The sequence below is a fragment of the Rana temporaria genome, chromosome 6 (genome assembly GCF_905171775.1).
Source record: "Rana temporaria chromosome 6, aRanTem1.1, whole genome shotgun sequence".
Classification (NCBI taxonomy): domain Eukaryota; kingdom Metazoa; phylum Chordata; class Amphibia; order Anura; family Ranidae; genus Rana; species Rana temporaria.
In genome coordinates, this window is record NC_053494.1 from 19,954,683 (window position 1) to 19,975,804 (window position 21,122).

Consider the following 21,122-nt stretch of genomic DNA (forward strand, 5'->3'; position numbering starts at 1 on the left):
GCTGCGTTTCTCTGCACCGCACTGCATAGCAATTGATCTCCTCTCATTTCCTGTTTTGTCTTTAGGACAGGAAGTGAAGAAGGCTCTCCTCAGGGGGACACAGACAACCACAGATAATTTCATAGGGATCTAAACTCTTCCTTACTTCATCTAAGGAAGGTTTGGGCTTTGCATACACCTCAGTCTCAAGGTGATTTGATGGTTTGTAGTGTGTGGAGACGGGGGAAAGCTCTCTGTGGAAGAGGCCATCATATTTATTGTGCTTGGTTTATTTCACACTGGGAACCCCAGAGAGCACACACACACACCGCTCTGCACTTCATTTACTTCACACACAAACAAACTACATATCCCGGCATCCCCCGCGCCGCGCCGGCGCACCAGTCGGGCTGGAGTCCCGGAGGCGGAGCTACAAAGCTAGTAGGTAGAGCCCGGAGGAGGCGCCGCTGATAGGCTGAGGCGGGCGTCAGTCACAGGCCGGGCTGGATCAAGTTGCCCGGCGGTCGGCTGTGTGAGTGTTGGGGGAGAGTGCGGGCTCCGGGACCCGGGCAAGATGATGAAGTTTCGCTTCCGGCGGCAGGGGCACGACCCCCAGAGGGAGAAGATCAAACAGGAGCTGTTCTCCTTCAACAAGGTGCGGGAGAGAGGAGGAGGGGCGCCTTCCATGAGGGAAAGGGGGGTGTATGAGGAGAGGTCCTCTTTATTATGGGGAGGGGGTGTATGGGGAGAGGTCCTCTTTATTATAGGGGGGGGGTGTATGAGGAGAGGTCCTCTTTATTATGGGGGGGGGGTGTATGAGGAGAGGTCCTCTTTATTATGGGGGGGGGGTGTATGAGGAGAGGTCCTCTTTATTATGGGGGGGGGGGGGGTATGAGGAGAGGTCCTCTTTATTATGGGGGGGGTGTATGAGGAGAGGTCCTCTTTATTATGGGGGGGGGGTGTATGAGGAGAGGTCCTCTTTATTATGGGGGGGGGGGTGTATGAGGAGAGGTCCTCTTTATTATGGGGGGGGGGGTGTATGAGGAGAGGTCCTCTTTATTATGGGGGGGGGGTGTAGGAGGAGAGGTCCTCTTTATTATGGGGGGGTGTATGGGGAGAGGTTCTCTTTATTATGGGGGGGGGGTGTATGAGGAGAGGTTCTCTTTATTATGGAGGGGGGGTGTATGAGGAGAGGTCCTCTTTATTATGGGGGGGGGGGTGTGTAGGAGGAGAGGTCCTCTTTATTATGGGGGGGGGTGTATGAGGAGAGGTCCTCTTTATCATGGGGGGGGGGGGTGTATGAGGAGAGGTCCTCTTTATCATGGGGGGGGGGGTGTATGAGGAGAGGTCCTCTTTATTATGGAGATGGGGGTATGAGGAATCCTCTATACTGTACACATTACAAGGGATCTCTCCTCTATAGATTTACTGGGATCCAGAAGTTGTGGCGAGTAAAAAACATTGACGACCTGCACCCAATATAACAAATCGGATGTATACATTACTAATCAATATTGATTATTGGTGCCATACATTACTGATCAGCATTTTATTGGTGTGTTACAGATGAAGGGTTAATTATTGGTGTACCATACATCACTGATTTGATTTATTACAGGTGTATCACACATTGCTGATCGGTATTGATTATCGGTGTACCATACATTATTGATCAATATATATTATCGGTGTACCATACATTATTGATCAATATATATTATCGGTGTACCATACATTATTGATCTTCAGTCTTGTTATTGGTGTGTTGTTCCTGCCTTGCAGCATGCTTCTCTTTTTTATTGTTTCCATTTGTTGTTCTGTGAGTGGAGCGGCGGTGGCGGCAGCACTCCGGAGTGGGACATCTGTGCTGCATTACTCGCTCCATGTCTCGCTCCATGTCTCGCAGTACAAAGGACGCTGAGGGTTTCTTTTTAGTTCCGCAGTCAAGCTGGCTGACCTGGGACTCCACAGCCAGAGTGTCAGCAGAGGTGGATACTTGCTGGGATCAGGACTGTAATAACTCTCTTACTCCTCAGATCTGTATTACTTTACTGATAACAAAGCACACCCCATTTCACCAGGGTGTGTGTGTGTGTGTGTGTGTGTGTGTGTGTGTGTGTGTGTGTGTGTGTGTGTGTGTGTGTGTGGTCTCTTCTACAGTCACTGGACAATCAATGCTGTCAGTCTGATGGTGTGTTGTATTTGTGTAGACATACACTGGTATCATGTTGATGTGTTTATATAACAACATGCAGTTATGACTGTTGTTCCTCCTTCACACTTCTGCACTCTACAACCACATCTTGAAGAACTTGATGAGGTCTTTAACATAACTTTCCATAGTACATGTAACATCTGTACATACAGCCCCAGTGTGCTGGAGGAGCCTGCATGCATTCTCTAACACTGGGGGGGGGGGGGGGGACATTCTGTCTTAATTGCCTTAATTGTGTAATTTGCATATTGTAAAGGCACACTGTGTTTTCCAGTTCGGATCATACTGTCTGGGCCAAGTATCAACTACTTTCCACAGACATTGTCACTTTGATACAATCTTGCACACACACCACAGTAACAAACTTCTACTGTATCAAAAGTATCGTTTTGTAGCTATTGGGAGAGTGAAGTCTGCAGCAATGTAGATTTTATTCACGGACCGTTCTCTGCAGAGAATCCTCTTTCTGCAGGTAGAGCTGTTGTCTTTCACTCCTGAAAGTGGAGGTTCACCCGGAACTAACATTTTTTTAACTTTATATTGAGGCTCATTTTGTCAAGGGGAATCGGCTAGTTGTTTTAAAATCGAAGCTGTACTTACCGCTGTAGAGAGCGATCTTCTCCGCCGCTTCCGGGCATGGGCGTTCCTATTTTGATTGACAGTCTTCCGACAGGCTTCCGACGGTCGCATCCATCGCGTCACGATTTTCCGAAAGTAGCTGAACGTCGGTGCGCAGTATAGAGCCGCACCGACGTTCGGCTTCTTTCGGCTACTCGTGACGCGATGGATGCGACCGTCCGAAGCCTGTCAATCAAAATGGGAACGCCCACTCCCGAAGACCATACCCGGAAGTGGCGGAGAAGATCGCTTTCTAGAACGGTAAGTACAGCTTCAGTTTTAAAACAACTAGCCGATTCCCCTAGACCAGGGGTGGCCAACCAGTGGCCCGGGGGCCACATGTGGCCCGCGACCTCCTGCTCTGTAATGGTGGGTTGGCAAGCCCAGATCGCAGGCTGCCGACCCGCCATACCACTGCATCAGTGTTGTGAATGAAGCTGGTGGTAGAGGAAGAAAGCGGCTGCGGAGCAGAGTCCCATAAGCCGATGCTTATGCGCCGGTACCCTTTCATCTGGGCGGGTCGGAGGGCAATAGCGTAGCTGTTTCCTGTCATCCGCCCCCTCTGCTCATTGTGGCCCTCGACTGGTTACCATGTTGCTTAAGTGGCCCTTGCTCTTCAAAAGGTTGGGCACCCCTGCCCTAGACAAAATTGGCATCAATCTAAAGGGTAAAACATTTTTCATGGGTGAACTCCCGCTTGAAGAATACAGAGGGGTTGATTTCATTGGTGTCTGGTGCTCAACATTTTTGGGGGTGCGTGGAGCAGCGGGTCACAGCGGCGGGGTCCTCCACGCTCCTCTGTCTTCTTCTGTCCTCTCTTCCCCCTCCTCTGCTATGATTGGACACCTGATAGGTGACAGGTAATAGACCCGAGTACCTGATTGGCTGAGAGGCGTTTCAGTGTTAGGAAAGCGAATGAATATTTGCTTTCCTAACACAACGCTGTGTGAAACAAAGATTGCCGCTCCAGCCTTTCAAATCTAAACAGGAACGCCCACCCTAATGGAACTTGCAGGTGCTGGCTCTGCACAAGCTTGAGAGAAGAAAAAGATCCTGGACGGCCGCACACCATGGAAGGCATCGCTGAGTGAACTGCGAGCGCCCAGCATGGCGCCCGCTGTTCACCTTTTTGGACGCCTATGGCTCTAATCGGGTGCTTCCAAGAAATACCCCGCCGCTGTAATTCAGGCTTTCGTCATTAGGGGGTGGCAGCGCTGACCATAGATAGGTTCATGTAATGCATGAACCTATCTATGGTTTTAGAGGGGGTGGCAGGAGAGAGGGGGCGGCGCTCTTATGGAGGTGCCGCCACTGGTTGATTTACTAAAATTGGAGAGATCAAAATCTGGTGCAGCTGTTCATTATAGCCAATCGGCTTTTAACGTCCGCTGCACCAGATTTTTACACTCTCTCCAGTTTTAGTAAATCAACCTCACTGCCCCAATGTGAACCCAAATTTCCTGCTAGATAATGAATCGCATCCACCGATGTCACTGCAGGCTTCCACAGGGGAATCCAGAAGTTATGCATCCACACGCTGTCAGTGCAGGTACAATCGCAGTATCCTAGGAGTAAGAGGCAGCAATTTTAGCTGCATAAGGGTTCATGTACATGGGGTGCATGATTTTACGTAGGAACTTGCTGGCAACAGAATCCTACATAAAAAATCTTGTCCGAACACTGTACACGTCTAACTTTTGTGCTGCATTAACATGTGTACAATGCTACTTCCCTAGGTTGCTAGGTCTCCTGCTGTCTAGCATCCTCGGTTGCTAGGACACAGGCAGCTCCTACCACGTAGCTTAGCATTATAGGTTGCTAGGGTGCAGGCAGCAATTCAGGGGTGACAAGTAAACCTCAGTTGTGTACAATTACAGACGCAGGCACTGCACATTGTTGATATTTACATGTTACCCCTGAGCAGCAGCAATGGTCAATCGGGTACAGATGCACTAGGTTAGCATTTCTCAACTTTTTATGTTTAGTCATGGCACACTTTAAAAGTATGCAAAGTCTTGAGGCATCCCAGTCTTAATTGTAGAAAACCTAAATAATCTTTATCAATGGGAAACATGAGCTGGGGACAATTCACACAACTGCCTTAAAGTGGTTGTAAGCCCTTCCATATACCCAGTGAAAGAACTATCCTTGGGTGATACACCGAGATTAAACCAATCCTCCTACATAAGTATCTATCTGCAGTCTTCTCTACATCTAAAGTGCTGGATTTTATAAGCTTGTCTGAGCATTCAGAAAAAGAGGGCAGAGAGCTGAAGTTGTACTCTGGAACAGTGTTAATTTTGGCAGCGAATTTCCATTTACCGTATTTATCTTCCTATAACACGCCCCGGCGTATAGCAGCCACCCCCAACCTAGAAGGAAAATTCCTGGGGAAAAAAAAGAAATACTTACAGTTTGGATGCCCCTCGTCGGTGTCTTGCCCGGCGTCCATCGGTGACCTCGTCTGGTCCGGCGTCCTTCTGCGGCCATCGTGGTGTCCTCCCTGCTGTGTTTTTTTTAGCCAATCCCTCGCTTCCCGCGCTGTTTGAACCACTCCGCCGACATATACCGAGCGCAGTACACTCGGGAATACTCGGGCAGGCTCGGCTCCTCTCGCGTAAAGGACGCAAAGGATGTGACCGCGAGCGGAGCCGAGCCTGCCCGACTATACCCGAGTGTACTGCGCTCGGTATATTTCAGCGGAGTGGTTCAAACACAGCGCGGGTATCGGCGTATATCGCGCACCCACGATTTAGCCCTGATTTTAAGGGCAAAAATGCGCGGTATATGCCGATAAATACGGTAGTTTTAGTCTTGGGACTGAAATGGCAATTTAGTCTTGGTCCCATTTTAGTCTTCGGCAATTGTTATAGTCGTATTTAGTTGACTAAATCTCCAGGACGTTTTAGTTGACTAAAATATAATGGGTGTAGTTAAATTGTAATGCATTATTTTAGCATTTCTCTACAATTTACAAACTCGTATACTGCTCGAGTGAAAAATCGAATGTTATTTATGTTATTGAGGTATGAACATGCACTACAGACCAGTGTTAATTTTGACATCAAATCTTAATTTAGTTTTAGTCTTTTGAACAAAATGCCATTTTCGTCATCTCAATTGTTTTAGTTTTTGTCGTATTTTAGTTGACTAAAAAAACATTTTAGTCAACTAAAATACGACAAAAACTAAAACAATTGAGATGACGAAAATGGCATTTTGTTCAAATGACTAAAACTAAATTAAGATTTGATGTCAAAATGAACACTGCTCTGGAAGGTCTAAGCCTCCGTTCACATGACATGTCAAAGGCTGTGAATCTGCTGGAGATCTCTCCCCTGACATTCCCCCACCCTCCGGTGCTTCTACCGGCTCGCCTGTGCGATCTGCGAGCCAGAGAAGGAATCCGCCGGCGGTGGAAGTTTACCATGTGATCCGATTCATGTCCGAACTGTCAGTTTGCAGTGCGATATGCGAGCTGAAATGGGGGTGCCGTTAATATATTGAAACTCCCCGCAGTTCGCATGTGGCCGTGTGAACTGTGCGAGTCTGGTGCAATGCGGGAACCTGCAATGGACCCGCAGGGTTCCCGCATCTCGCACAAGTGTCAACCGACACTTGGGGAGCTGTTTTATCTGCCAAAAGATTTGTCTGTCCATCCAGTCCTGTGGCTCATCCAACCAGCACAGCCCTGTCTGGCAGGACAGAAGACGTCTGTGTGTGTTTTTTATTTATTTGATGCAGTTTAGTAATACTTACAGGTCTTGTCCCTCTCCCTAGTCTGTGACTGGACATTGAAAGGAGAAGCAGCAGACTGATGAGCTGTCATTTGGCTCTCTTACCTATGAGCATGCGCCTTTGAACTGCAGCACACCTGATTGGTTCCTTGTGAGACTGCGAGAGATCAGCCGCAGTGAGGCACAACAAAGGGTTAAAACTGTACTTACTAAAAGCATAAATGCCAGTTTGATATACCGTACGTTTGCAAACTAAATGGCACTGAGGGTTTGCATGTACTTTAAATCTGGGATAAGCAAATATTGTCTGAATACAAGAGACACGCGTACAACTTTGTGCGCTTTGTGCATTTCTTCCAGATCTGCAGTAATGTGATGTTTGACCATTCTGTAATAAAGAACGGTCACTGCTGCTCTCTCTTCTTGTGCATGGCGACTGGTCTTGTCTCCGCCCCTTCCTGTCGTATTTTGCAGGCAGCCTTTAATGGATGGAGCCAGATTGGCCCCTCCCACAACTCTGCTCTCTGCACAGGCTATGTACAGTACACCGATCGTGTCACTGATACTTTTACAAGGTAATCTCTTTTTTTTTTTTATTTATTTTTTTAAATAATAATATTTATTTTTCCAAAAGGATTTGATACACACAAAGTGGATTACCGTATTTATCGCGGTATAACGCGCTCTGGCGTATACCGCGCACCCCCAAAGTGGCCCCCAATCCTGTGGGGAAAAAAAGATTTTTTGTACTTACAGTTTTGGTGTCTTGCGCGGCGTCCATCTGCGGCCTCGTCGGGTCCGGCGTCCTTCTGCGGCTTCGGGTGTCCATCTTCGGCGGGTCCGGTGTCCATCTTCGGCGGGTCCGGTGTCCATCTTCGGCGGGTCCGGTGTCCATCTTCGGCGGGTCCGGTGTCCATCTTCGGCGGGTCCGGTGTCCATCTTCGGCGGGTCCGGTGTCCATCTTCGGCGGGTCCGGTGTCCATCTTCGGCGGGTCCGGTGTCCATCTTCGGCGGGTCCGGTGTCCTTCTGCGGCGTCCTCCCTCTCGTTTCCCGCCACGACTTTGAATACTGCGCCCGCATATAGCGAGCGCAGTACACTCGTGAATCTTCGGGCAGGCTCGGGCGCCTCTCGCACTGACGTCCTGTACGCTCAGGACGTCAGTACGAGAGGCGCCGAGACTGCCCGAAGATTCACGAGTGTACTGCGCTCGCTATATGCGGGCGCAGTATTCAAACTCGTGGCGGGAAAGCGGGTGCGGCGTATATCGCGCACCCACGATTTTGCCCTGATTTTCAGGGCAAAATAGTGCGCGGTATACGCCGATAAATACGGTAGATCATTTTTGTGGCTGAAAGGTTTTTGGACCCGGAGTTCAGCTATGGCTTACCACTTGCTACCATCTTTGGAGTCTGCAGCCCTAATACTTCTCTTCTACCAAAATAACTTTCCTGATATGGAATGTAATAATCCATACCACCCATCCCATTTCTGACACGAGTCTGACGACTTTATAACATTCTCCTCCATGTAATAAATTCTTTGTGTACGATGAGATGGAGCTGCATTCATTTGGGCATTTGCTTCGATCTAATATTGTACTCGGCGACATCCTATTTTTATTTTAAATTCATCAACCAGCAGCAGCCAATAAACAATCTTGTACCACTTTGAAGATGTTGAAGGGGCTGTAAAGGTAATTCCCCCCCCCCCAAATGGCTCCCTTTACCTTAGTGCAGTCCTCTTTCACTTACCTCATCCTTCCATTTTGCGTTTAAATGTCCTTATTTCTTCTGAGAAATCCTCACTTCCTGTTCTTTCTGTAACTCCACACAGTAATGCGAGGCTTTCTCCCTGGTGTGGAGTGTCGTGCTCGACCCCCCCCCCCCTCCCCTGGAATACAGGAGAGTCGGGACACTCTCTACGTTGCAGATAGAGAAAGGAGCTTTGTGTTAGTGGGCGTCCTGACTCTCCCGTAGTCCAAGGGAGGGGGCGAGCACAACACTCCACACTAGGGAGAAAGCCTTGCATTACTGTGTGGAGTTAGACAGAAGAACAGGAAGTGAGGATTTCTCAGAAGAAATAAGGACATTTAAAAACAAATTGGAAGGATGAGGTAAGTGAAGGAGGACTGCACTAAGGTAAAGGAAGCTATTTAGGGAAACATTTTATAGAATGTATAGAACATAGAATGCCTGAAGGTTAAAAAAAAAACCTTCTGCCTTCAGAACCACTTTAAAATACCGGTCTCTCTTGCTATGAAAGGTCCTTGTTCAGGGATCCTGTTAAGGTGAAACAACTGTTTACAGATAAAAATAGTGAACCTGCACACCCCTGACCCCTCGCATACAAAACTCTGCCAGCAGTGACCCACCACTACCTTCCATGGCTGACGCATTTCACCTGCTGCTGGAGATGGAGGGACACAAAACCTCTGGACTTTTTTAAAGATATGTGAATGGGGCAACAATTGTTTTCCTCTTATGCTCCTGCGTTTTCCTATGTGCCCTGGGTGGAGACCACAAGCCGCCATGCCAACAATTTGTGGAGGTTTGGTCCACTAATGTCACGCTTAGGATGGTGGTCTAAGGCTGGAGAGAAAGCAACCATACCAAAAAGCAAAAAAAGTGAAAACAATAAGATGACATGAATACTGTCCAGTTGTGGGTTTATATCTGCTTTTCTATACAGATCATAGTTATTCATATGAAATCATTTCTAGTATTTTAAATGGTGCAGTGCCCAGCAGCGTAGTGTCCCTCCACAGCCTGTACTGAGGGCTGTGACCCGGTTTGTTGATGTATGTGTGGTTATGTGGACTGGTTGTGTGCCAGCCCTTGTTCATTTGTTGGCATGGATTTTTCCCTGGCATTGTCTTGTTGTAGAGTCACTGAGGGATTATTGTATTGTGTTGCTAATCACTACTGAGACAAATTCATTGCTCTGTGCACGTATGTCTGGTCGATCTTTCCCCGGCCTGGACCCCAGTAATTGTGTCTGCCTTACTTTGCAGCTGTGACTATGACGGGGGGACCCCACGGGTACCTGGCCTGCTGCAAGGTGCAGAAGGAGATCTGTAATTTTAAATTAATTGAGAATCCAGGTGGGGAAATATTGAATTACTTTGTAAATGCAACAACAGGTGTGCAGACCACTTTGAAAATAATTGATCCTCCTGACAACATGGGTGCAGAGATCTTGCTGGGGGTATTGTTGGGTATTTTATATTCTCAAAAAAAAAAAGTTTGTGTGTTAAAGTCCAAGGTTGGAGGAAAAAGCTTTAATACAAAGTGAATGGACAAATCTGCAGTGTTGGCTGGTGTATTTTGGATATGCTGACAGCCACCCGCACCAGCTGTCAAATAGTGGATGCATCTAACTGATTGGATGACAACTCCCTACCTGGCTCCTCCTATATTGGGCTCGGTTCACATCTGTGCGGGTGGTGCCGCTGCGGGACCCGCACAAATACCAGCAACCACCCACAAAGAGAAATGCAAGCCCCCCCCCCCCATGCTAGCAGTCTTGTGAATGGACTGTTCCTGACGTCCTCCCACCCATAGACCTGCACTGGATGTGAGGACGGCAGGAACAGTCTACCTTGAGACGTGGGGAGCGCAGTTTTTCGAAGGATCGGGTAAGTATAGCCTTTTCCTTGCACCCCCCTGGACTAAATGAGCAGTTAACACATACAGTCCCTGTGTGTGTGTGTGTGTGTGTGTGTGTGTGTGTGTATATTTTTTTTTTTGCCTGGAGTTCTTCTTTAAAGCTGAACCCCCCCCCAGCTTTTATCAAAGTTTTAATAGTTTGGCCTAAGCTGGTCTTAATGAACTCTTACCTTGACTACTAGCTGCACCCACTGTGTACACTGTATAAAACCGTATGTAGCTTCTGCTGCATACAGTATACAACGCTGTGTTCCGGAAGCGGGACAAATACTTCCTGTCTCACTCCCGGGGCAAAATACCATTGGGACGAGCACTGCTCGGCCATTCACGGGGAGCTTTCTATTCTATAAATGTATGCAAAGCTTCCTCTGAATGATTGAGTCAGAAATTGTGATGTCCTCCACTTCCCAAGCCAATCAGGAAGTTTTGTATTCATTCATAAAATAGAAAGCTGGCTGAGCAGCGCTAATTATGACTTGATTTGGGTGAGACAGGAAGTTCTCTTTCCGCTGTTAGAACGCAGCACTATATACTGTATGTAGCGAAGACTCCAAGCGGCTTGTGCAGTGGGCTTGAAGGGACTCTGTGCCTACTAAAGAAGGTGTTAAAAACCTACCCTGAGAAAGAAGTGTCTATACCATGCATGCTCAATCTGTGGCCCTCCAGCTGTTGCGGAACTAAGTCACATGAGGCATTGCAAGGCTGACGGTTACAAGCATGACTCTTAAGGCAGAGGCATGATGGGACTAGGGTTGCCTGAGCACATATTACACAGGTTTTGGGACTAATTTAATGCAGATATGGCACACAATTTGTTTAATTACCAGCCACATAACCTGTGTAATACGTGTTCGGGGTTAAAGGCATTAGCTGGGGGGGGAAACCCTAGATGGGACTTGTAGTTCTGCAACAGCTGGAGGGCCACCGGTTGAGCACCTATGGTCTATACTCTGTGGTATCGGGGGCAGCACTGACAGTCTTCTGAAGTTTTAAAGCTCTCTACATGCATATATATATCTATATCACATAATAAATATTTTTATTTTTATTCAGGATTTATATAATACCAACAGTTTTACACTTTACAATGTTGGGGCAGATAGTACATTTACTATACAATTCAATACAGGAGGAATCTGAGAGCCCTGCTCAATAAAGCTTACAATCTAGGAGGGAGGGGGAAGAGATACAAAAGGTAATGATTGGGCGATGAACTGATGGATAAAGTACAGTTGTTAGGTGGAGGTAGGATAGGCTTCTTTTAAAAGATGAGTTTTCAGGGATCTTCTGAAAGTGGACAGAGTAGAAGATGATAGTTGGACAGATTGGGGTAGGGAGTTACAGAGAATGGGAGAAACTCTACAGAAGTCCTGGAGGCGAGCATTGGATGAGGTGACAAGGGAGCTAGAGAGCAGGAGGCCCTGGGAGGAATAAAGAGGACGATTTGGTTGGTATTTTGAGACCAGGTTAGTGATGTAGCTGGGGACAGAGTTGTGAATGGCTTTGTAAGTTATTGTTGGTATCTTGAATTAAATTTGTTTCGCAATGATGAATGCTTCCAAAGCCATTCGTAGTTTCCTCCAGACCTGAGTCGAAAGGCTCATGATGGCTAAATACCTTCCTTGGATGTCTGAGCGAAAAAAAATGACATTTGTTGGGTGAGTGGCAGCCAGTGGACAGATTGGCAGAGAGGGGTAGCAGACACTGAAGTAAGGTGGATGAGCCTGGCAGGAGCATTCATGACACACTAAAGGGGGAGAATAGCCAATGAGGGAGATGACCAATGAATTATTTTATATAATCACAGGACGGGGGGCTGGGAGATGACAAGCCATATTCCTTAACGGTAGAGGAAAGTCAGGTCACCAGCTTGGCTCTGCTGTCTGTCAGGGTTGTGCAAACCTCAGGAGAAAATGGACAAAAATACAAACTTTTTTTTTTGGCAGCTGGATCAACTCCCATATATATGTATTTTGGGTATGTATTGAATCGATTTGCCTCGACCAGGGTTCCATGGAGCCCTAGGATTCCTCCAGAGGATGTTGGGAGTTCGTTGGGTAATGAGAAAAAACTGCCTCCATTGCTCTTGTGAATGGTGTCAATTCCCATTGCTCTTCTGAGCTATCTGTAAGGCCCCTTTCAGGCGGTGTAGCGCTAAAAATAGCGCCTAAATACAGCCTGGAAAACTCCTGCCCAGCATTCTCAATGTGAAAGCCCGAGGGCTTTCACACTGAGGCGATGCGCTGGCAGGAGAGAAAACGATCTCCTGCAAGCAGCATCTTTGGAGCGGTGTGTATACCGCTCCTTCCCATTTAAAACCATGGGAAACCACGGTAATACCGCCCGCAATGCGCCTCTGCAGAGGCGCATTGCGGGCGGTATTAACCCTTTTTCGGCTGCTAGCGGGGGTTGATACCGCAACGATAACGGCCGAATCCCACGGTATAGCGGCGCTATACTGCCCCTGCCCCGTGTGAAAGTGAGTGAGAAACTTATATAGCGCAACACATGCGAACTGAATCGCCGCGGGATTCGGGCGCTAGCGTTCTGGTATCAACCCCCGTTCTGGTATGCAGCCGAAAAAGGGTTAATACCACCCGCAATGCGCCTCTGCAGAGGCGCATTGCGGGCGGTATTTCCAAAGATGCTGGGGCCGAAGGCAGTAATTCTTCCCAATGATCACAAATGTAAAGCCTCGTACACACGATCGGATTTTCCAAGGACAAAGCGTAGAACTTTTCGTCCGAAGGGTGTTGGCCTTAAACTTGTCTTGCAAAGAATTGTCGGTTAACAAACCCGAAACAACGTGGTATTTCAGCTGTTTGGCGCCACCCTTTGGGCAACTTCTGCTAATGTTGTGTTATGGTTGGCATTGCTTCTGAGCATGCGTGTTTGTACCTTGGAGTTTTGTCCGAAGGACACATGATCGAACAATCCAAACACACATTTGTTGTCGGGAAATTTTAAAGCATGAAATTTGTTTGGTGGAAAATCCGACAACAATTGTCCGATGGAGCGTACGAACGGTCGGATTTTCCGACGGCAGCCTGTCATCGCACAATTCTCGTCGGAAAATCCGATCGTGTGTACGAGGCTTCAGGAGGATTCTTCCCACTGAAGTATCGTGAGTTGTAGATCTGGTAACTTTCAGAGACCTTTTTCCTCCGTGTTGAGAAAGGCTACTCTACCTTTTTCATGTACGAAGCTTGCAGATACTGTGACTTGGCTGAGATGCAGCAATGTTTGTGAGTGGGAGGCAGTGCAGATGGGAGGGAGAGGCTGGGGTGGGTGTCTCTATGTTTGGCTCTCTTCCCCACTTGTCCCCTGACTATACAGCTGCAACACATTAAGCAAGTCTATAAAACGCAGATCATATTAGATTGCGCACTGCGAGGGGTTTTGCCGAGCTTGTGATTAATCTGAGGAGTGCCAAACCTGAACTGCGTATGGATCTGCAGGCTTGCGTAGTAAGGGGGGGGGGGATTGAAATGACTGTGCATGCCGCACAGTTACCCATAGCAACCAGATTTTACTAGTTCAGTGTCGAGGGAGTAAAAGTTTAATTGGTTGCTGTCCATTATTAACGTTGCTTTTTAAGACCTTTAGAGGAGGAAATTCTCATTGGTTTTGTGGGGAGAAAAAGAAATTAACATTTGAGCAATACTGAAGACGTTGGACCATGTAGAGGTAATTCTATTTGGTAGAAGCCATTTGTTACCAGGGCTGCGTTTTTCCTATGTGTGGTCACCAACCGCATCTCTGCCGAGGGAATTGGAAAAAAGATTGTGAAAGCGGCGTGCAAAACTTTAAAACGTATCGCATTTATCGGGGTATAACGCGCACCCCAAACCTAGAAAGGTAGTTTAGGGAAAAAACTTAAATTTTTTGCCCTGTGTCCATTGGCAGCCTTTTTCCGTCTGCGGCCTTGCGCGGGGTCCATCCAGCCTTGTGGGTGTCCGTCTGCGGCTTTGGAGGTGTCCGTCTGCGGCTTCCTCGCGGGGTCCGTCCAGCGTTGAGTGCCCGTTTTTGGATTTGGCACCTTTGCAGAGCCGTATTTCCTGTGTGTTCGGCTCTTCTCGGCTTCTCTCTGCTCCTCTCGCGTGGCTGCGGGCGAAGCCGAGCGTGGCCGAGCCTAGCGGAGTGCGCAGTACACTCGGCTTGGTCTATTTCGGCAGCGCCCGGGAACAGCAGTGTCGGCCTCAATTGCGGGCGCCAGGTCACAATTTCTTGTTGCAATTGCGACCTGGCGCCCGGATTTTGTCGAGGCCTGGTCTAAACCGCTTGCCACAAAAGTGAGTACACCCCAAGTGAAAATGTCCGAATTGGGAGTCAACATTTTGTGTGGCCACCATTATTTCCAGCACTGCCTTAACTTTCTTGGGTATGGAGTTCACCAGAGCTTCACAAGTTGCCACTGGAGTTCTCGTCCACTCCTCCATGACGACGTGGAGCTGGTGGATATTGGAGACCTTGCGCTCCTCCGCCTTCTATTTGAGGAGTCCCACAGATGCTCAATAGGGTTTAGGTCTGGAGACATGCTTGGCCAGTCCATCACCTTTACCCTCAACTTCTTTAGCAAGGCAGTGGTCGTCTTTTGGGGTCGTTTACTTGCAGCTATGGAGCAGAGCAATGAAGGGGAAATGGCCTTCGGAGCACCATACAGTATGATGGAAACCTACTGAAGCAATAAATAAGGGATGTATTGCACCTCCCTCCCCATTCCAAGGTCTTGCATTAGAGAGTGTGGGGAAGAGGGAGGCACCACTACAAATGTTGTACAAAAATACAGGAGTTCAGCTTTAAGCTACTTCATTGGTTGGTTGACTTTTTGTCTACTGAATATCTTCCTGCCATTTCTTTCTGTATCCAAATGCATTTAAAAGCCCAGATGTTGCCTTGTAAAAGTAACAATAGCACCGATGGACTACCTGTAGAAAACAGGAGGCGGAGACCAGACCAGTCATCCTGCACAAGGAGAGAGAGATCAGCAGTAAGCGGTCTTTATCTCAGGAAGCTCCTGCAGAGGGGAAGTCTCATGCTGGATTACTGCAGTCTCGAAGAAATGCACAAAGTGCACCAAGATTCAAGGAAGAATACACATAACACTTGTACTTTGACAATATTTTCTTATCCTGGAATTCAGCCTGAACATTTTTTTTTTTATGTATAACTGAAGTCCCTTGGTGATGAAACGCGTAGGAGGCCGCTGATGAAATCGCGCTACACTGATTGAGAGGTGGTGCTACTGATGATACAGGAACGAGAGGAGAAGAATATTGAGACGCCGCAGTTCTCATCGTATTCTACCGCTGATCTTCATCGCTGACTGTTTTGTAAGTGCAATATTTACCCTTATTAAAAGTAAAGATTTTTTACATACAGTACAGACCAAAAGTTTGGACACGCCTTCTCATTCAAAGAGTTTTCTTTATTTTCATGACTATGAAAATTGTAGATTCACACTGAAGGCATGAAAACTATGAAGTAACACATGTGGAATTATACATAACAAAAAGTGTGAAACAACTGAAAATATATTTCATATTCTAGGTTCTTCAAAGTAGCCACCTTTTGCTTTGATTACTGCTTGGCACACTCTTGGCATTCTCTTGATGAGCTTCAAGAGGTAGTCCCCTGGCGCAGCACCCCATCGCTCTCCTTTTGGTCAAATAGCCCTTACACAGCCTGGAGGTGTGTTTGGGGTCATTGTCCTGTTGAAAAATAAATGATGGTCCAACTAAATGCAAACCGGATGGAATAGCATGCCGCTGCAAGATGCTGTGGTAGCCATGCTGGTTCAGTATGCCTTCAATTTTGAATAAATCCCCAACAGTGTCACCAGCAAAGCACCCCCACACCATCACACCTCCTCCTCCATGCTTCACGGTGGGGACCAGGCATGTAGAGTCCATCCGTTCACCTTTTCTGCGTCGCACAAAGACACGGGGGTTGGAACCAAAGATCTCAAGTTTGGACTCATCAGACCAAATCACAGATTTCCACTGGTCTAATGTCCATTCCTTGTGTTCTTTACCCCAAACAAGTCTCTTCTGCTTGTTGCCTTTCTTTAGCAGTGGTTTCCTAGCAGATATTCTACCATGAAGGCCTGATTCACACAGTCTCCTCTTACCAGTTCTAGAGATGTGTCTGCTGCAAAAGGTGGAAGAACCTAGAATATGAAATATATTTTCAGTTGTTTCACACTTATTTGTTATGTATAATTCCACATGTGTTCCTTCATAGTTTTGATGCCTTCAGTGCGAATCTACAATTTTCATAGTCATGAAAATAAAGAAAACTCTTTGAATGAGAAGGTGTCCAAACATTTGGTCTGTACTGTACTACACTATGGTAGTTTCTATTTGAGTGACATTGGACAGCCAGCATTGCTATGGAGACTCATAGGTTGTGGGGAAACCTTATTCCCTAAGTTAAGTGAGACTGTTTATCACGGTTGTCTGGTAAGCAGGATCGTTACTCACTTGGGTGTCACACCTGAACTTATCACGTTCTTCCTGGGAAGACTGGTATCAATCATCACTTTCCTCCTGACCATATCTTGGTTTATTTTGGAGACTTCACTGCACTTAGAACTTTAATACTTTGTATAAAAAGTTCTTCTTTTTTCTTTTTTCTTTTTTTTTTCACGGATTTGTTTTTAATTTGAAAACTTCTTCACGGATTGTGCTGTGTCACAATTGGACTCTGCATTGGTTTTTCTTTTTTTTTTTTTCTCCATCAATTTGTTTATTTTTTGTTGGTTTTATCATATTAATTCTTGTGATTGGTTATTCATATCTACTACCACTTAATTAGCGCTGCACTTCTTCTCTTGATTTTTGCCATTTTTTTTTTTATTTTTTATGTATGGGTTTTACCTGTAAAAGCCTCCCTTGTGTAGATATCCGAAAGCTTTGATACTGCTGTTGGGCGCCACCGTCTTTGGATGTGATGACAAGAGGTACTCCCGCGCTGTCAGAAGATCCTACTAAGTGAAACTGGGGCGGTGTTTAAAGTGGAGGTTCACCCTAAAAAACATCTATATACCATTACATCCGGCATACTTCCGACATGTAGAGTTTTGTTTTTTTCGCTGTACATACCGTCTTATAGTTATTTTTCACCCGGGTTCTCACTCCCGCAGGGAATAGGCGTTCCTATGAAGAGTCATAGATGTTTGACGCGCGGATAAGTGCCTCACGCATTCCAAAAATAGCCGAACTGGGATTCTGCTCTATACGGCGCCTGCGCACAGACTAGGAGCCGCGTAGAGCTGACTGCGCAGGCGCCGTATAGAGCAGAGTCCCAGTCCGGCTATTTTCGGAACGCGTGACGCACCTTATCGGCACGTCAATCGTCTACACCTCTTCATAGGAACTCCTACTCCCGGCGCGAGTGAGAACCCGGAAGCCGGGTGAAAAAAACTATAAGACGATATGTACAGCGAAAAAATAAATAAAAATACCAGCATACTGTACATGTCGGAAGTATGCTGGATGTAATGGCATATAATTGTTTTAGGGTGAACCTCCGCTTTAAGCTAAAGGGGATGTGATGTTGGTAGTCACGCCACACTTGGAGCCGTCACGTAGTGGCACTGTATAGCAGTGGTTATCAACTAACAAAGTATGAGGGTCTCAAATATGGCTCCTAAAATCTTACAAGGGGCACATATTAACCTCTAAACGCCAGCGCCTCCTGGCCCTTTAAGGAGTTTCTGATGCCGGGGGTTTATGATCATGTGACCACCGCGATTGACTATCACATGATCGCAAAGCTCCTGATCGTAAGTTGCAATTGGGAGCTTTCTGTTGGGCACTTGTTCTCTGCGCAGGTTTGTTTACATTTTGATATGCGGCCGCATGGTGCCAGGGCCCACCTGCCGTGAGGCCGCATATTTGCGTACTGTTGGCGCAAAGAGGCTAAATAATAAATGCTTCGTAGACCGAAGGAATGGTCAGGGTCTGTTTTTTACAGAGTGGTTGGAGACTGAAGTTATGCTGTAGGAGCCGGGGGCATAGACTAGGGCTATGTTGCGATAAATGGCTACTTACTGTTATTAAAGGCCCAATTACAGTTCAGCAGTGTGACTGCTGGGGCTAGAGGGAAACCTAAGGGCTGCATGTGGCCCTCGGGGCTCCTCTACTGACACCAAGTTCAAAGGCACATTGCAGGTGAATAAAAAAAATGCATGTAAAGGGAGAAAATGCTGCAAGTAAGAATAATAAAAGATAAATCAAGAATTGTATAAGTTGGTGATGGGATCACTTTAAAGGACCATTTTTGAATGCAATTGAGGTGTACAATTTTTCTTCATAACTGCTGGTCTGGGATTGGTGTAGTTTTGGTTGTAGTGTGCTCCTCTGTTTTCCCGCATTGCTGCTGCAGCTGTTTTTTAGAGGTATCCTCCTCGGTGAGATTTGTCTGTACTGGAAGTGTTTTCCTGGTGCTGGGTGCAGCCGTGTTCCTCCTACACACACTGTGCTTGGAGTGCCACTTCCCTGACTCAGCCTGGGAGAGGACGGTGAAGCAGCTGGGAGTGCGAATCTTGCTGTACAATGAACTCGTAAACAAAAACTAGTGAGGTTCCCTGCCTGCTCTATTCCCCTTCCCAGCCCCCCCTCCTCTGGCTCCTGCTGTGCCCATACACAATGCAATGAAAGGGAACCCATAGTGAGGGATGCACAGGGCTGCCATTGCGGCTTGCTTTTGGAAAATGTTAGTCGCTTGGCTGCTTCTGATTACTTTCAGTAAGAACCCTTGACCTAACCTACCGCAAGTATGCATCAAGTAAAGCACTAGTAAACGTTATGTAAAGGTTAGATTTAGGACCGAAACAACTAATCGATTACTATTTTCATAATCGCCCAGTAACATAATGGGGTTTAAAAATAAAAATAATAGCCCTTTATAGTACAAAGAGCAAATTGCTACTGTAAATATTACTTTCACTGTCCCACAGTACAAAATGAACCCCTTACAGTAGTGATTTGCTCCTTTTTGTACTTTTGTACAGAAAAACATGTAATGTGTTTTTGCAGCAATTTGTGTTTTTTTAATCTGCCGAACAAATTGGCCAAAAAATATGTAAAAATGCAAATCGCCGCAAAATCACCTTTTTGTTTTGTGTTGTGTTTTAAGGTTATTAATCGATTTATTCGATTAATCGGCCAACTAATCGATTATGAAAATAATCCTTAGTTGCAGCCCTAATTTGTTTGTTTATTTATTTTTTCCCTCTTCTAATGTTTTGCCCATCTCGCTGTCTTTACTGTATTGGTACAATTATTATTATAATTTTTTTTTCCTAAATAGCTTCCTTTCCCTTAGTGCAGTCCTTCACGTACCTTCACTTGTCCTTATTTCTTCTGAGAAATCCTCACTTCCTGTTCTTCTGTCTAACTCCACACAGTAATGCAAGGCTTTCTCCCTGGTGTGGAGTGTTGTGCTCGCCCCCTCCCTTGGACTACAGGAGAGTCAGGACGCCCACTAACACACAGCTCCTTTCTCTATCTGCAAAGTAGAGGGCATCCTGAATCTCCTGTAGTCCAAGGGAGGGGGCGAGCACAACACTCCACACCAGGGAGAAAGCCTTGCATTACTGTGTGTAGTTAGACAGAAGAACAGGAAGTGAGGATTTCTCAGAAGAAATAAGGACATTTAAAAGCAAAATGGAAGGATGAGGTAAGTGAAGGAGGACTGCACTAATGTAAAGGAAGATATTTGGGGAAAAAAATTGTACCTTCTTGAAGCGGAGAGGAGCTCCACCCAAAAGGGGAAGGTCTGCTTGTTTGCTTACTCCGCCACATTTAGCATCTTTCGACGGGGGGGGGGGGGGGAGGCGGATACTTTACAATGTATGCGCTTCCGTGTAAGATTGCTGCATCGTTGTGCGGTGGTCTAGGAATCTTCTGGCCCCTCCCCCTTAACCCCCAACCCTCTGCATTCTGGGAGACACACCGGTCCTAGAAGACAGCAGGACCAGTCAGGAAGCGCAGTGCAACTCAAGCATGCGCAGTAGAAAATGGGGGGGTGGTGTGCGAAGTGCTTAAAGCAGAACTTCCCCTTTCTGGTGGTACAGATAACAGAGAGCTCGCACTTGCTGTCAGATGGGGAGAGTAGAGAGCTGGCCGGTCACGTGAGCGCCGGGAGACTCTCTGAAATGAGGTATAGTCTGTTTGTTTTTTTTTTTGTTTGTTTTTTTTAATAAATGATGCACAGGGACACAGGATTAGGAGATGGCTCTGATAGTATATTGATGTTGAATGGTGCATGACGGGAGAATGAATGTCACCTAGGGGGTGCTCCTTTCTGTATGAAACTGCAATAAAGTGTGCCAATGCATATCTCCATACCATAGGTGTAACCGCCTGCATTAGCAAAGCAAAGGTTTCTAGCCACAGCCTCCCTCGCTTAACCCATGAGTTATGTTATTGACATCCCATCCATCAGTTGCTACCTCTGAGATGTGCTGCAATAAGACAGTCTATGCTGATGAGCCACGTTCGATGGGGAAACGTGTGATCGCATGTGAGGATCTGAACGTGCACCTGTGGCACACAAAGCAGAAAGTGGAGGTTGGGACATGCATGCAGATAATCGTAGGGATGTTTTTGGGAATTGATTAGTAAGAAAATAGTTGAGCAAGTTGGCTACAAAAGCCATTCCCTGTAATACAATTTTATATATATATATATATTCGTTCAGACAAATTGTGCTCCCTGAAGAGTGATTGTTTTGGATTGCTCTTCAGAGAGCTTTTACTGCTTTAACCCCTTGATTTATTGCACTAGCGCACTGCAAATGGGTGCATTGCACACAGTTGTGGGGCATTGTGGAGCGGCACTATTCACTTGAATGGATTGTGTTTGGCAGGTGCTATGCCTGCCTATATTGACAGGGGATA

General features: G+C 46.6%; 1 protein-coding gene and 1 non-coding gene across 4 annotated transcripts in view; both read left to right on the plus strand.

Moving 5' to 3' along the window:
* The first annotated feature begins 441 nt into the window (after positions 1–441).
* The window catches only part of LLGL1 (LLGL scribble cell polarity complex component 1), a 116,017-nt gene continuing 95,336 nt past the window's right edge, over positions 442–21,122 (plus strand). For 2 of the 3 annotated variants that reach the window (XM_040356412.1, XM_040356413.1), the window contains exon 1: positions 443–634. In XM_040356412.1, coding sequence (XP_040212346.1) covers positions 554–634 — 81 coding nt within the window. In that variant the 5' untranslated portion in view covers positions 443–553. Of the gene's footprint in view, positions 635–21,122 lie in introns of all 3 variants that reach the window. The other variant, XM_040356411.1, reaches the window with a different exon arrangement.
* Positions 11,757–11,854, plus strand: LOC120944542. Its single transcript, XR_005750406.1, has one exon. It is a non-coding gene; the product is annotated as a small nucleolar RNA SNORD14 (small nucleolar RNA).